The 13,635-nt window shown below is 44.3% G+C and overlaps 1 protein-coding gene across 1 annotated transcript in view; it reads left to right on the top strand.

The window, feature by feature from the left end:
* Positions 1-12,531, top strand: part of SLC13A4 (solute carrier family 13 member 4) — a 53,280-nt gene extending 40,749 nt beyond the window's left edge. Inside the window, exons 12-15 of the mRNA XM_075001168.1 lie at positions 5,120-5,250; positions 8,116-8,277; positions 11,293-11,430; positions 12,394-12,531. Of these exons, the coding sequence (XP_074857269.1) occupies positions 5,120-5,250; positions 8,116-8,277; positions 11,293-11,430; positions 12,394-12,531 (569 nt within the window). The remainder of the gene's footprint in view (positions 1-5,119; positions 5,251-8,115; positions 8,278-11,292; positions 11,431-12,393) is intronic.
* The last annotated feature ends 1,104 nt before the right edge of the window (positions 12,532-13,635 follow it).

The following is a 13,635-nucleotide window of genomic DNA, read 5'->3' as shown; positions in this document are numbered from 1 at the left end:
ATTTGTAAAGAATTCAATCCTTGCTAAATTCAGAGTTAGAAGAACTGGAGATCTGGTTGGTACAAACAAAAGTCTCCAATGTTGTATGATAATGTGGATAGGTACAGACCCACTCTAAGTTAACATTATTGTTAGCATAGTCTTCTTGATAGTGATTAATATTATTAGTTATTATTAACTATTTTAATGGTAGTCCATCGATCCGATGATGACAAATCTGTGCAGATCATCTGTTATTGGTCTCATGGTGTGCCCTCTGGTGACTGTATAAGCCAATTCTAGAGGTGCACATTTTGCCGCAGATGGTGCATGGGAAGTTTGCAGACTGTGGGTTGTGCATTGCTGATGCTTTGTGACGTCGTTCGCGTGCCTCTTGGAGACGCCGGCAGCGGTCTTCTTCAAAGGCAATGCAGGTATTTCTGACTGTTGCATGCCACTGTGTTCTGTCACCGGTGGCATCCTCAAGGTCCCTAGGTTTGATACTGCTGTACTGCAGATTGGCTTTGATGGTATCCTTGTAGCGTTTCCGTGGACGACCTATATGCCGGATGCCCTGGGAGAGTTCACCATACAGAAGCTGGTGAGGGATTCTGTTGGCATCCATGCGGCTGACATGACCAGTCCAACATAGTTGTGACTTCATAATCATCATTTCGATGCTTGTCATCTGGGCTCTCTCAAGGACCTCAAGATTGGGCACTTTGTCTTGCCAGTGGATCTTCACGATGTTATGGAGGCAGCACATGTGGAGTGCTTCGAGCTGCTTGATGTGACACCTATATAGCGTCCATTTTTCGCACCGATATTAAAGAGAGGAGAGAACAACAGCTCTGTACACAAGCATGGAAAAGGTGTATAATCTGGACAAATTTTCTTGGGCAGCCAAGTCGTATTAGAATGGTCCAAAGGACTTCCCTGTTGACGGTACCAAAAGCCTTTGTCAGATCTATGAAGACAGCATACAGGTGCATGTTCTGTTCAATGCACTTCTCTTGTATTTGTCTGACAGCAAACACCATATCGGCTGTGCTCCAGCCAGGTCGAAAACCGCATTGACTTTCAGGTAGATTTGCCTTGGAAATACTGGCTATTAGGCTGTTCGAGATGATGTGGGCGATGATCTTCCCTCCAACGGAGAGGAGGGATATGCTTCTGTAGTTTCCACATTCCGCTTTGCTGCCTTTATGCTTGAAAAGGGAGACAATAATAGCATCGCGGAAGTCCTGTGGTATGTTTTCATCCTCCCAGATGCTGATGATCACGCTATGGAACGCTGCTAGTGCTGCTGGACTTGCCGCTTTATATATCTTTGCTGGTATCCCATCTTTTTCAGGAGCTTTTCCTGAACTCATCTGGCTAACAGCTTCCTTAATCTCATCTATAGTGGGCAGAAAGTCAAGATCTGTCAGGATGGGTTGTTGTGGAATTTCATTGAGGACGTTATTATTCATGGTCGATGGTCTGTTAAGGAGCTTGCTAAAGTGTTCTCGCCGTCCTTCGTTGATGCCCTCTTTGTCTTTGACCAGCGTTGTGTTGTCTGATGAGAGCAATGGGGTAGTCCTTGGTTTAGAAGGTCCATAGACAGTCTTAATAGCACTAAAGAACATCTTTGAGTTGTGGGTCTCAGCATAGTGCTCAATTTCTTTGGCTTTGCTCTCCCACCAGCTGTCTTGTATCTAACAGAGGTCTTTCTATGTTTTGCTCTGAAGGTGCTTGAAAGGGTCCCGTTGGGAGGCTGAGGAGGGGTCACTCTGCCATTCAATAAAGGCTTTTCTCTTTACTTCCAGTGCTGAACATATTTCTTCTTGGTTCTCATTGAACCAATCCTGATGTATTCTTTTCTTTGGTCCAAGCGATGTTATTGCTGTGTCAGTCACTATCTGCTTGAACTGATCCCACTTTTCAGTTACAGTACCGATCAGTTGACCGTGGGATGTTAACTTGTCATTGAGACTCTTCTGAAAATTGTTGAAACATTGGGCATCCTTCAGTTTGGCTATGCTAAAAGCAGGTCGCACATGCTTAAGGCATTTGTGTCGAGAGGGAGCGATGTAAAGTTGAAGAGACATCCTGACTAATCCGTGATCTGTCCAGCACTCTGCACCATGCATTACTCTGGTGATCGTAGGTCTCGGATGTCTCACCTTCTGACAATGGCATAATCTATCAGATGCCACTGTTTAGACCTAGGGTGCATCCATGTCATTTTGTATTTATCCGCTTGTCGGAACAGAGTGTTGGTAATAGTCAGGTCATTTTCAGAACAAAGGCTCAAAAGGAGTAGTCCATTGTTGTTCTTTTTGCCTACACCATGTGGCCCGGTTACTCCTTTCCAGTTCTCATTGTCAGCCCCGACTCAGGCACTGAAATCTCCAAGTAGGAGTAGTTTGTCTGTTGCAGGTGTGGCCTTGATCAGTCTGTCAAGATCTTCATAGACTTGTTCCTTTGAATTGTCAGGGCATGTTAGAGTGGGTGCATATGCACTGGTGATGGTGGCATGATGTTTGGCATTTAGTGGGAAGCGTAGTTTCAGTAATCTTTCATTGATACCCACTGGAAGATCTGGGAGTTGACGCATCAATGAGGTTTTTATTGCCAGACCGACTCCATGTATTCTATCCTCTCTCTCAGTCTTACCCTTCCAGAAGAAGGTACAACCACTTCCTGGTTCACTCAAGAAACCTTCCCCAGCCAATCTTGTTTCACTTGATGCTGCTATATCGATGTTATAGCGGGCTAGTTCACGAGCAATGAGAGCTGTCCTTCTCTCAGGTCTTGCAACAGCTTCTCGATCCATGAGAGTATGAGCATTCCACACACCAATGGTAAGTTTTCTCAAATTTTTCTTTTGGTTTTGACCAAAAGTAGGGTTGAACTGCCAGCCACAGCTTGCTGGCCAGTTATTGTTGTAGGGCAGGCAATTTTTAGGCCACCTTTTCTAGGCCCTTTCCTTACTAGGGTGAGCAGTGCTGTCCTAAAGAGGACTGCTCAGATGCCTGGGATGCTGCCGGGCAACTCTGCTGCCTCAGGTACAGAGCTGGACGACCACTTGTCCACAGGCCGCCTATGTGCGGGATTGGGACTATGACTCCCAGTGGTAACCTCCACCTGTCACTTCGCCCCTCCCCCGTCGCCACAGGACTTGGGTGATGTGATATGATATGATGATTTGCACAGGACCTGTACGTGAAAGCTTTTTAAGTGGTAGAGCCGTTGCATGGGAGCAATCCCACTCTCTCAAACTTGGAAGCCGGGCACCAGTGGTACACAGAATCGTCACGACTGGTAACTTCTTTGGTTGCAGTGGATGGCCTTGACGTCTTTCATGCCTTGTCAAGCCCTTCATTTTCCACACAGCGTTGCTGAACCGCCCTCTTGGCCATTGGCTCTAAATGATCTCTTCCGCCCAGTCTGCCGGAACTGATTTCACATACTGGGTAGGCACATCCGAAAATTCACCGAGGGTTTGAGTCCCATCGGTTACACTCACCTGGTTCGGCCAGCCTGTCGAAGCCGTTGCCCAGGGTGTGGCCGCTGCGCATGCTGCAGCTACTTGGAGCCACAAGCTGAGTGACAGGCGGGGACCGAAGTGGATGGACTACCCCCAAAGGGGTAGGACAAGTCCCTCCAACAGAGGTACTATCCCTCCCTGTACACCCCATACACCCCTATTAATAATTAATTATGTTTTATTAACACACAGAGGCTTCTGTCAGGATCAGGGCCTCTCTTTGCTAAGCATTATACAAACATATGAAAACATGCACTTTAACTTTTGTTTCCATATTTTTATTGGAAATTGCATGTATGCATTTTTATATTACAAATCACCCTACAGGTATATACAGAATTTAGGGGCAAAAAATGAGTTAATAAGTCCAATTCAGCTAAAGATTCGGACCTCTATAAACAAATACTACCCTCAGAAAAAGCCCAAGCAAGATGGGACTTGTATACTGCCCTAACATGAAACATACTGGGGTTCTGATGGGCCAAGAGAAATGAAGTCTGCAAGTAAACACCCTCTTCTGAGAATGTCCAGCCCCAAACCCCAAATTGCTTGTACATACAGAGGGTGCGTCTACGCTAACTGGCTACTTTGAAGTAGCTGGCACAACGTCAAAATAGTACGTGTCGCGTCTACACGTGCAGTGAGCTATTTTGATGTTGAAATCAATGTTAGATGGCGAGGCGTCGAAATTGCTATTCCTATCTGAAGATGGGAATAGCGCCCTACTTCGACGTTCAATGTCGAAATAGGGTGTATGTAGACGATACGCGTCGCACTACATCGAAATAACGGGGTCCTCCATGGCGGCCACCAGCTGAGGGGTTGAGAGATGCTCTGTCCAGCCCCTGCGGGGCTCTATGGTCACTGCATGCAGCAACCCTTAGCCCAGGGTTTCTGGCGGCTGCTGCTGCTGCTGCAGCTGGGGGTCCATGCTGCGTGCATGGGGTCTGCAACTGGTTGTTGGCTCTGTGTATCTCGTGCTGTGCAGGGCGAGTGTGTCTGGGAGAGGCCCTTTCAGGGAGCAGCTTGGGGCTTTGCTGGCCCCTTTTTTCGACAGGGAGCGCTTGTGTGTGTGGATGCTCCGCATTTCCTTCCAGGGCGGCTCCTTTCAATGTTCTCCGTCGCTATTTCGATGTTGAACGTCGATGGTACCAGCCCTGGAGGACGTGTAGATGATACGCGTCGAAGTAGCCTATTTCGATGTTCTAATGCTGAAATAGGCTACTTCGACATAGTGTGCTCGTGTAGATGTAGCTAGAGAGTCATATCTCACATACACATACCTGTACACACCTGCACACACTTCTCTAATAACAATTCCCTAAACCATAAGGCTATATAACCTCAATGCCAGCGCCAGAAGCCAAATGGGAAATAAGTTCAGCCTTCAGAAGATTTAGGTACTATGCTTCCTGAATTGAGACCACCAAGGAGGATGCCAGCTGCATTCTGCACTAGATTTATCTTACTGATGTTACTTTAGAGTGCATTGGAGTAATTCAACCTACAGGTCACCAAGTCCGAGGTCAGGGCAGAATGCATCCTAATCTTAGGGAAATGTCTGGTTTAGCACTAGCTACGGCATACCTTTGCTTTGCTTTGACATAGGAGATGGTGGAAATGCTACAGACATTAACTCAACGGAGCCAATTATTACATGGAAGGACTTCCAGAAGACCATGCCCTGGGAGATTGTGGTGCTGGTTGGAGGGGGTTATGCTCTGGCAGCCGGATGTAAGGTACCGAGTTAGATTTTCTGCTCTTCTCCCACTGGGGACTTGAGTATTTAAAGCGCTTACAAGCCTGAACCTTTATTTTAACCTGTGGTGTTCTGACTATGACACTTTCAAATGGGTACATCACCTAAATCTGTGGGATGCTCTTCCAAAAGTTGGTCACCCAGAACAATTCAGGAACTTGCTGTGCAGTCTCTTTAATGATGACTGGGAAACAGCAAGCAAAAGTCACAAAACAAAACAAAATAAAACAAAAACGGAGTCAGCTACTTTGTTACAATGTTAACATTGAAAACGCTGCTTCAGCCTTCATGCCTACATGGGGGTATGTGCTGCTTTTGGTGATGGCAGGGACTAAAATAAAATGAGTCAGAATGCATCAAATTAGACACTAGGAACCTTGATTTGCAGAACTACAGCACATGAAAGGGCATTACCATTATTTTTCTAATAGCTCCCACAAGCCCCATTCAGGGTTAGGGTCCCATTATACTATGTGCTGTAAAAACATGTATGTAGACAAGGTCCCTATAAACCTCCCCAACCCATTCAGTTCTGACCTGAAAGGACAATCTCTACAAGAGAGGGGAAAGTACAGTCCTTCTGTCCATTCTGGTTTGGTCTCTCTGCTAACCAGCTAGCTGTGCCATTTAGTGCCAAACAGGGCTGCCAATGGAACTGCCATGCCCCTGGGCAAGGGTGAGAGGATGCCGGCCCAGGGGTCCCAGAAGGAGCAGGTCTGAGAGGTAGCCTCCCTCAGCCAGCCCTTCAGCGCTGCCTGGCCTGTGCTGCCTGGGGCTCTGGCACTGATGTAAAGGGCCGAGGGTCTGGCCACTGTTGCAGGAGCAGTGGCGGCCAGGAGCCCCAGGCCTTTGTAAATCACTGGGTCCTGGAGTAGTTGCCCCTTTTGCCCCCCCTCCCCTCCACCAGCGGCTCTGATGCCAAATGAGGGGGTTTTATATTATGGAGACCTTGCTACAGTAGAACCTCAGAGTTATGAACTGACCACTTAACCACACACCTCCTTTGGAACTGGAAGTATGAAATCAGAGAGCTGCAGAGACCAAAAAGACAAAAAAAGTAGGGGGAGGCAAATAGGGGTGAATAGAATATAGTACAGGTTGAACCTCTCTTGTCTGACACCCTTGGGACCTGACTGGTGCCAGATGAGAGAATTTGCCAGACCATGGGAGCTCAATATTGTCTAGCACAGTAACATATATATATATGTATATATGTGTGTGTGTGTGTGTGTGTGTGTGTGTGTGTGTGTGTGTGTGTATATATAAGTATCCACAGAATTCTCTCACGTACCCCCAAGGGTACACATACCACCCACTGAAAAACATGGTCCTCAGGTAATCTGAGGTCTTGCAACAAGTGCCATCCCACCCTTCCAGATCACTGTAACCTCTTCAGGATTTGTTTTGCATACCACCAAGTTACACCTCACTTAAAAACTACTGACTCACAAAAACATACAAATATGTCACAGAAGACCATCCCTGAAAATCTGCTGACTTTCTAACATCTTGACTGTGTCTACACTAGCTCCCACCTTTCGAATGGGGGATGCTAATGAGAAACTCTGGGATAAGCTCATGAGGGACTGCAATGAATATGCAGGACATCATTAACATAATGATGGCCGCAGCACTTCAAAAGAGCCACCTTCGATCGCGCATGGCTCAGCCATACAGGGACCTTTTCAAAAGGACCCCACAGACGTCAACATCCCCTTACTCCTATAGCCAAATAGGAATAAGGGGATTTTGAAGTGCGCACAGTCCTTTTGAAAAGGACTCCATGTAGACAAGCCACACTCGATCGAAAGCAGCACTTCTGAAGTGCCGCAGCTGCCATTATGCTAATTAGGTGCTGCATATTCATTGCTACCCCTTATTAGCATAGCCCAAAGTTTCTCATTAGCACCCCCCTTTCAAAAGTGGGGGGCTAGTGTAGGCATAGCCCTTATTTTCAAATAAATCAATTGGAATAGAAATATGGTACTTACATTTCAGCGTAAGGCATATGAAGCAGTAGAAACAAGTCGTTGTCTGAATGAACTTTTAGATTGTTCTGACTTTACTGGTGTTTTTAGGTGGCCTGTTGTAGAACTAGGCAAATATCTAGATGAGTTGAGGTATCCCCTGGAAAACCTCAGCGTACCCTCAAAGGTACACATATTTCTGGTTGAGAAATAGTAGTCTAGCACATTACCAACACTTCCACTGTTTTCTGGTCTCTTAGGAGGCACTTAGGGGTAAATTACAGCTAAGTAACAGCCCAGAACACTGTCAGGACTAGTGGCTGTAAACAAACTTTACGAGGCCAAGAGCAAGTTGGCCACACCCATGGTAAATGTTTGTCCAGCTAACTAAAATAATGCTGGATTAGGGACACTGCCAGACTAGAGTGGTTCAACCTGACTGGGTTAAATGCAAACTTCTAAAAATAAAGGGAAAGGTTAAAAATTTTTTTGAGAAGGAAAATGTTTCTGTTCTAGTTTCACTTAATTAACATGGTTAAAAGCAGCATTTTTCTTTGGCACAGTAACGTTTCAAAGCTGTCGTAAATTAAAGTTCAGTTATAAAATTTTAGAAGAATCACTTACCTTGCATGCAGAGTTTCAAACATTTCAGAGAGACAAACAACTGTGTTCATAATTCTGAGGTTCTACTTTACTAGCAACTGGAGTGAAAGCACTAATTTATTGAACATAGGCTACGAAATAGGAGACTGCCCAATGTATGGAACAAAAGTTCTTTGCTAGTGGGATACTCCATTGCAAACTCCCAGATCCAAGGATCTGGGATGGAACCATATCTTATATCCTGCTATTCTCTCATTTGTGTATGTTTCTGCTAGACCTCTGGCCTTTCAACATGGATTGGGCGCCAGATGTTGTCCCTGAGCAGCCTTCCCTACTGGGCCGTCACTTTGCTGGCTTGCATCTTGGTCTCCATGGTAACAGAGTTTGTTAGTAACCCAGCAACCATAACTATCTTTCTCCCTATTTTATGCAGTATGGTGAGTAAAAACAATGGATTTTATGTTTCCTCCCTCCCCATTACGCTTTGTGGAATATCATGAGGTTTCAGGCTATTATAGTGCTGTGAGCCAGGATAGATATCTGCTTCATTTTGGGTGCCATTGCCTTGCTCTTTTGTTTACAGAGCATTAATAAGCATGGTCAGCCAACAGGCCTAAGTGCAGTATATTTTTGAACACCCAAAAATGTGCTCAGCACTTCTCAAATGACATAAAAGTATATTCCCTGCCTTGAGGGGCACACAGCTTAACTGTGACAGAAAAAAAGGGGAGGGAAACGAGAAAAGCAAACACAAGACTGACAATAATGCTATCATATGATTACTTGGCAAAGCATGTACACGTCTTGAATCGTTTGTAAATCCTATTTTGTATTAATGGTTCATTAGTTGACAGTTCTCTTCTTCAGTTATTTGTAGCAGAAACATCAGAACTGAGTATCATAGGGGCTTTAATTGAGGGATGGGAGGCAGCTTGGTAAACAGGTTGGCAGGCCAAGTATTAAGGATAGCACGGAAGAATGAACAGAGACACTTGAGAGAGAGGAAGACATTGCTGGTATAGAAGCTTGTGTCACTGGCGGGGGGCAGGAGGGACAGATAAAATTATATCCTATATTAGTATTTATAAGCTACATTAAACAGCAGTTCTCGAACTGAACCAACAAGGAGTGCTGTTGTTTTTTGCTGAAACAGACCAACACAGCTACTCTGAAAGCTGTTCTCAAACTGTGGCTCATGACACCAAAATAAGTTGTGACCCATTTTAATGTGATTGCCAGCACTGGTGTTAAACTGGCTGGATCTGCTGCGGCCAAAATCAGAGCCCCACTGCCTTGGGCCAAAGCCCAAGGGGTTGGGCCCTGGACAACAAAGCTCAGGTTTGCCCCCTCATACCCACTCAGGGACAGGTAGTAATTTTCAGTGTCAGAAGCGGGTTACAGTACAATGAAGTTTGTAAACCCCTGAACTGTTATGTTCATAACAAATACAGAAACCTGCCTTCATTTTGTTTCTTATGTAATGAGAAGCTCTTTTCAAAAGGGGCATAACCGGTGGCACATATCTGAAAAGTGCATGCTAGCTATTTTCACATTTCTCCATAAAAACCATCCTAGTGCTTATATTCACTTTCTCCACACCATTCATGATTTTATATACCTCTATCATATCGCCCCTCAATCGCCTTTTTTCCAAACTGAAAAGTCCCAGTCTCTCTAGCCTCTCCCCATATGGGACCCTTTCCAAGCCCCTAATCATCTTAGTCGCCCTTTTCTGAACCTTTTCTAATGCCAATATATCTTTTTTGAGGTGAGGAGACCACATCTGCACGCAGTACTCAAGATGTGGGCATACCATAGTTTTATATAGGGGAAGTATGATATCTTTTGTCTTATTATCGATCCCTTTTTTAATAATTCCTAACATCCTATTTGCCTTACTAACTGCCGCTGCACACTGCGTGGATGTCTTCAGAGAACTATCCACTATAACTCCAAGATCCCTTTCCTGATCTGTCGTAGCTAAATTTGACCCCATCATGTAGTACGTGTAATTTGGGTTATTTTTTCCAACATGCATTACCTTACACTTACCCACATTAAATTTCATTTGCCATTTTGCTGCCCAATCACTCAGTTTGCTGAGATCTTTTTGTAGTTCTTCACAATCCCTTTTGCTTTTGACTGTCCTGAACAACTTGGTGTCATCTGCAAACTTTGCCACCTCACTGCTTACCTCATTTTCTAGATCATTGATGAACAAGTTGAACAGGATCGGTCCCAGGACTGACCCCTGGGGAACACCACTAGTTACCCTCCTCCATTGTGAAAATTTACCATTTATTCCCACCCTTTGTTTTCTGTCTTTTAACCAATTCCCGATCCATGAAAGGACCTTTCCTCCTATCCCATGACCACCTAATTTACATAAAAGCCTTTGGTGTGGGACCGTGTCAAAGGCTTTCTGGAAATCTAGGTATATTATGTTCACTGGGTGCCCCTTGTCCGCATGTTTATTAACCCCTTCAAAGAATTCTAATAGATTACACAGTGAAATGCCATGGGGGCAATGTATAGTTTCATCAGACATCCTGATATTATTGGAACAGTCCTGATATTCAGGGCATTATCTTATAGAGGTGCATAGTACGCCCCACCTCCATCCTGATTTTTCACACTGTCTGGTTGCCCTAGTAATGTGAATATAGACCAACAGCCCAGGTCCTCATTCCCTAGACCAGGGTTTCCCAAACTTATATAGTTGGGACCGGGTTTTTCTCAGTACCTTTTTTTTTGCAGCCCAAAAATATAAATGCATATAAATAAAAAAGAATGAAAAATGTGTAAACTGTCACTGTTTATTGTTTATTCACAATAATAATAGTACATGGCGATAAGTTTTATATTTTCTGAGGACAAGTATTTTTTTCCAAGGACCAGTACTGGGCCACGGACCACACTTTGGGAAACTCTGCCTTAGACCATGCATGCTAAGGGTGCGGTGGAAGTGACATGTTCAGCTGCTGTGGGAAGGGAACTCATTCTGTCAGTTTATAGTGGCTTCCTCTGTACAATGTTTGGAACAGCATTTGTTAGATCTACAACAAGCAACCTGAAGTACAGCCCTCCCGGGTAATGGAAAGGGATTAGGGAAGAAAATGGGAGAAAGAAAACAGTGGAATGCCTGTGAGCGAGTCCCTCACTTCTTTAAAAATATGTTAATGGCTAAACAAAAGGTCCTGGCTAAAGAATATCAAAAGTTCTAAGTCATTTCCAATTTCTACAACCATCCCACTGCACTCTGTTTTCAAAGCATGAGGGGAAAAGGATAATAAGTTTACAATTAGGACTTAGAATTTAGGGAATAGCTGGTATGTTCACCATCTTGTGGGATGGTTGGGAGAAGTAGATAGGCATCTTTTGTCTGTAATTATAGCCAAAAACCTACAGGCGACGTGAAAGTTCTCTTTCCCACCCAATCTTTCTCTTTGCAGTCAGAAGCCTTGCATATCAACCCTTTATACACCCTGATTCCTGTCACAATGTGTATTTCCTTTGCGGTGATGCTGCCAGTGGGCAATCCCCCAAATGCTATTGTCTTCAATTATAGGCACTGCCAGATCAAAGACATGGTAAGTCTTGAGAACAGTCGCATTGTCCCAAGCTTCATGCAAATGGAACTCATTATCATACGTGGGGTCTGGAAATAATCACAGGAGACAGCACTACAACAATTTCACCGTAACTGTCATTTTAAGAACTTTGGATGCAGGACATGAGATATGTGTGCACTTTTTTTATTTAAATGAATGTAATTCCTGTGAAACTTACAAGAGAATGACCACCCAAGATGCCCCCAGTTCTCTTGTAATACAACTACAATAGCAGTCTTGGTCAAGAGAGATGAGGATATGCGTATGGCTGGAGCTAGAGATGTACATTTCAGCTCAAGACGTCATACCTGAGCTTGCTCTGATCAAGCTAATGCACTAAAACTAGGCTATAACTTCAATGGTATAAGGAGCAGGAGGGGCTAGCTGCCATAAGTTTGTATTCATCTGAAACCTTAGGTACGTCTTCAGTGTGGCTAACCCCTTCTGCCACTCATGCTGCTGTGGCCACAGTTTATCTTCAGCATGCTAACATGTATTCTTGCTCTTGAATTTACACCATTCAAGTCCAGTGTGGACATAACCTGTGTTAGCAAAGTGCACGTGAGGAAGCTGGAGGGGTATGACAAATGAGATTTATCTATACCTAAAATTAAACTATAGCTATCCCCAGGCATATATGGTATAAATATATGGTGGAGATGTCCATGTGACAAATTGTAGTCATGGGATGAACTGCATTTATTGTGACCTTTGACCACATCTCCTGCACTTTTCTTACTGATGTACACACTCTCCCACACAGCTATTCATTAAGCTTTTTCTTACATAATAGTCTGCAAATTTACTTTGTTCTTTATATAACAGCGAGAGTTAGGAAATTGACTGTTCTCCACCACGCACCCTACCACCTTCTGTGTTTATTAATTAATGCGTTCTAATCTGTTGGACATTCATTGTGATCATTTTTCCCCTTTTCCTTAGGTGAAAGCTGGCTTAGGTGTAAATCTCATCGGTCTAGTGGTTGTCATGGTGGCGATCAACACTTGGGGAATTAGCCTCTTCCACCTGGATACCTTTCCAGATTGGGCAATGGTCAGCAATGTAACCAGTAAATCATAATCAGCCATGATAAAATTTGCAGAACCAAAGCTGATAGGGTTAAAATATTTAGTTTAAATTGCACAAATAAAAGAAAGGAAGAAACTTGAGTGTATATAGATTCAGTACCCTTGGCCAAAACCATGACACAAGTCCACAGGAAGTTCTCCCATGAAAGGTACTATGCTCTTTATTTCCTAAAGTGAAAATTTACTGTGCCTTTTTCAATGTTCAAAATCAACATGAGGAAAAAAGTCAGATTTGCTTTGATTTATTGCTGCTCACCCTGGGCTACCATGATTCCAAGAGAAGCCGGCTTATTGCTTTCTTCTTGCTGCATCACACTTACATAGAACCTTTTCCTTTAAGATACAGAATACGTGATTCAATGAGTGAACTCAAGAATGGATGCCACTCCGATTTCCGAAGCTGATATTATTCCCAACTTGTATGTTTTTAAGCCTAATTCCTTCCGGAGCAAAATTCATGCACCGCAGAACTTGTGGTCTCTCTTGGAGAAAGGAATTTCAGAACCTCCTCCAGATCTCAGCTGTAAAGTATTTGGCAGGCCTTACGTTGCTTTTTATTCCGCCGAGATGGTGAGAGCTTCCTCTAGCAGCTGCTCAGTGAAAGCAGCTCCCAGCAAACCTTTATGCACCATGGGCACACATTCTCTAAGCGAAGAAGGGACAGTCTCATCCAAGATCACAAACAATGCTTCACCAAAAGTAAGAAGGAAGAGGACTGAAGAAGAGTGGCATTCGCATATCTCACCATCAGCATGTTCACTCCAAGAGTGCACTTACCTGCTTTGCAGTAGCCCAGTGAACGGAAGCTCCAAACTAAGCTACATCCAAGATACTGTGACTAAGAGATCCACCAAGAGTATGTCTTCATTGTAATGTAAACCCAGGGTTTGGACTCATGCTCAAGCTAATTTCACTTGCTATGAATACACAAATTCTGCTGATCTTGGGGGCCCAGGACCACACAGCAGTGGAAGTTCCAAGCCTGTGTCAAGCGAGGAGCTAGGGTTCAAGGCCAACTTCTTTGCAGAGTAGTCACGGCCCCACTGGACTTGCGCACTGGGACTCAGCCAGAGGTATTCCACAATTCAATGGGTTG

This window comes from Carettochelys insculpta, chromosome 1 (assembly GCF_033958435.1).
Source record: "Carettochelys insculpta isolate YL-2023 chromosome 1, ASM3395843v1, whole genome shotgun sequence".
In the NCBI taxonomy this organism is placed as follows: Eukaryota; Metazoa; Chordata; order Testudines; family Carettochelyidae; genus Carettochelys; species Carettochelys insculpta.
The sequence above is the reverse complement of the archived record's forward strand: the minus strand, read 5'-3'. Positions and strand labels throughout refer to the sequence as shown.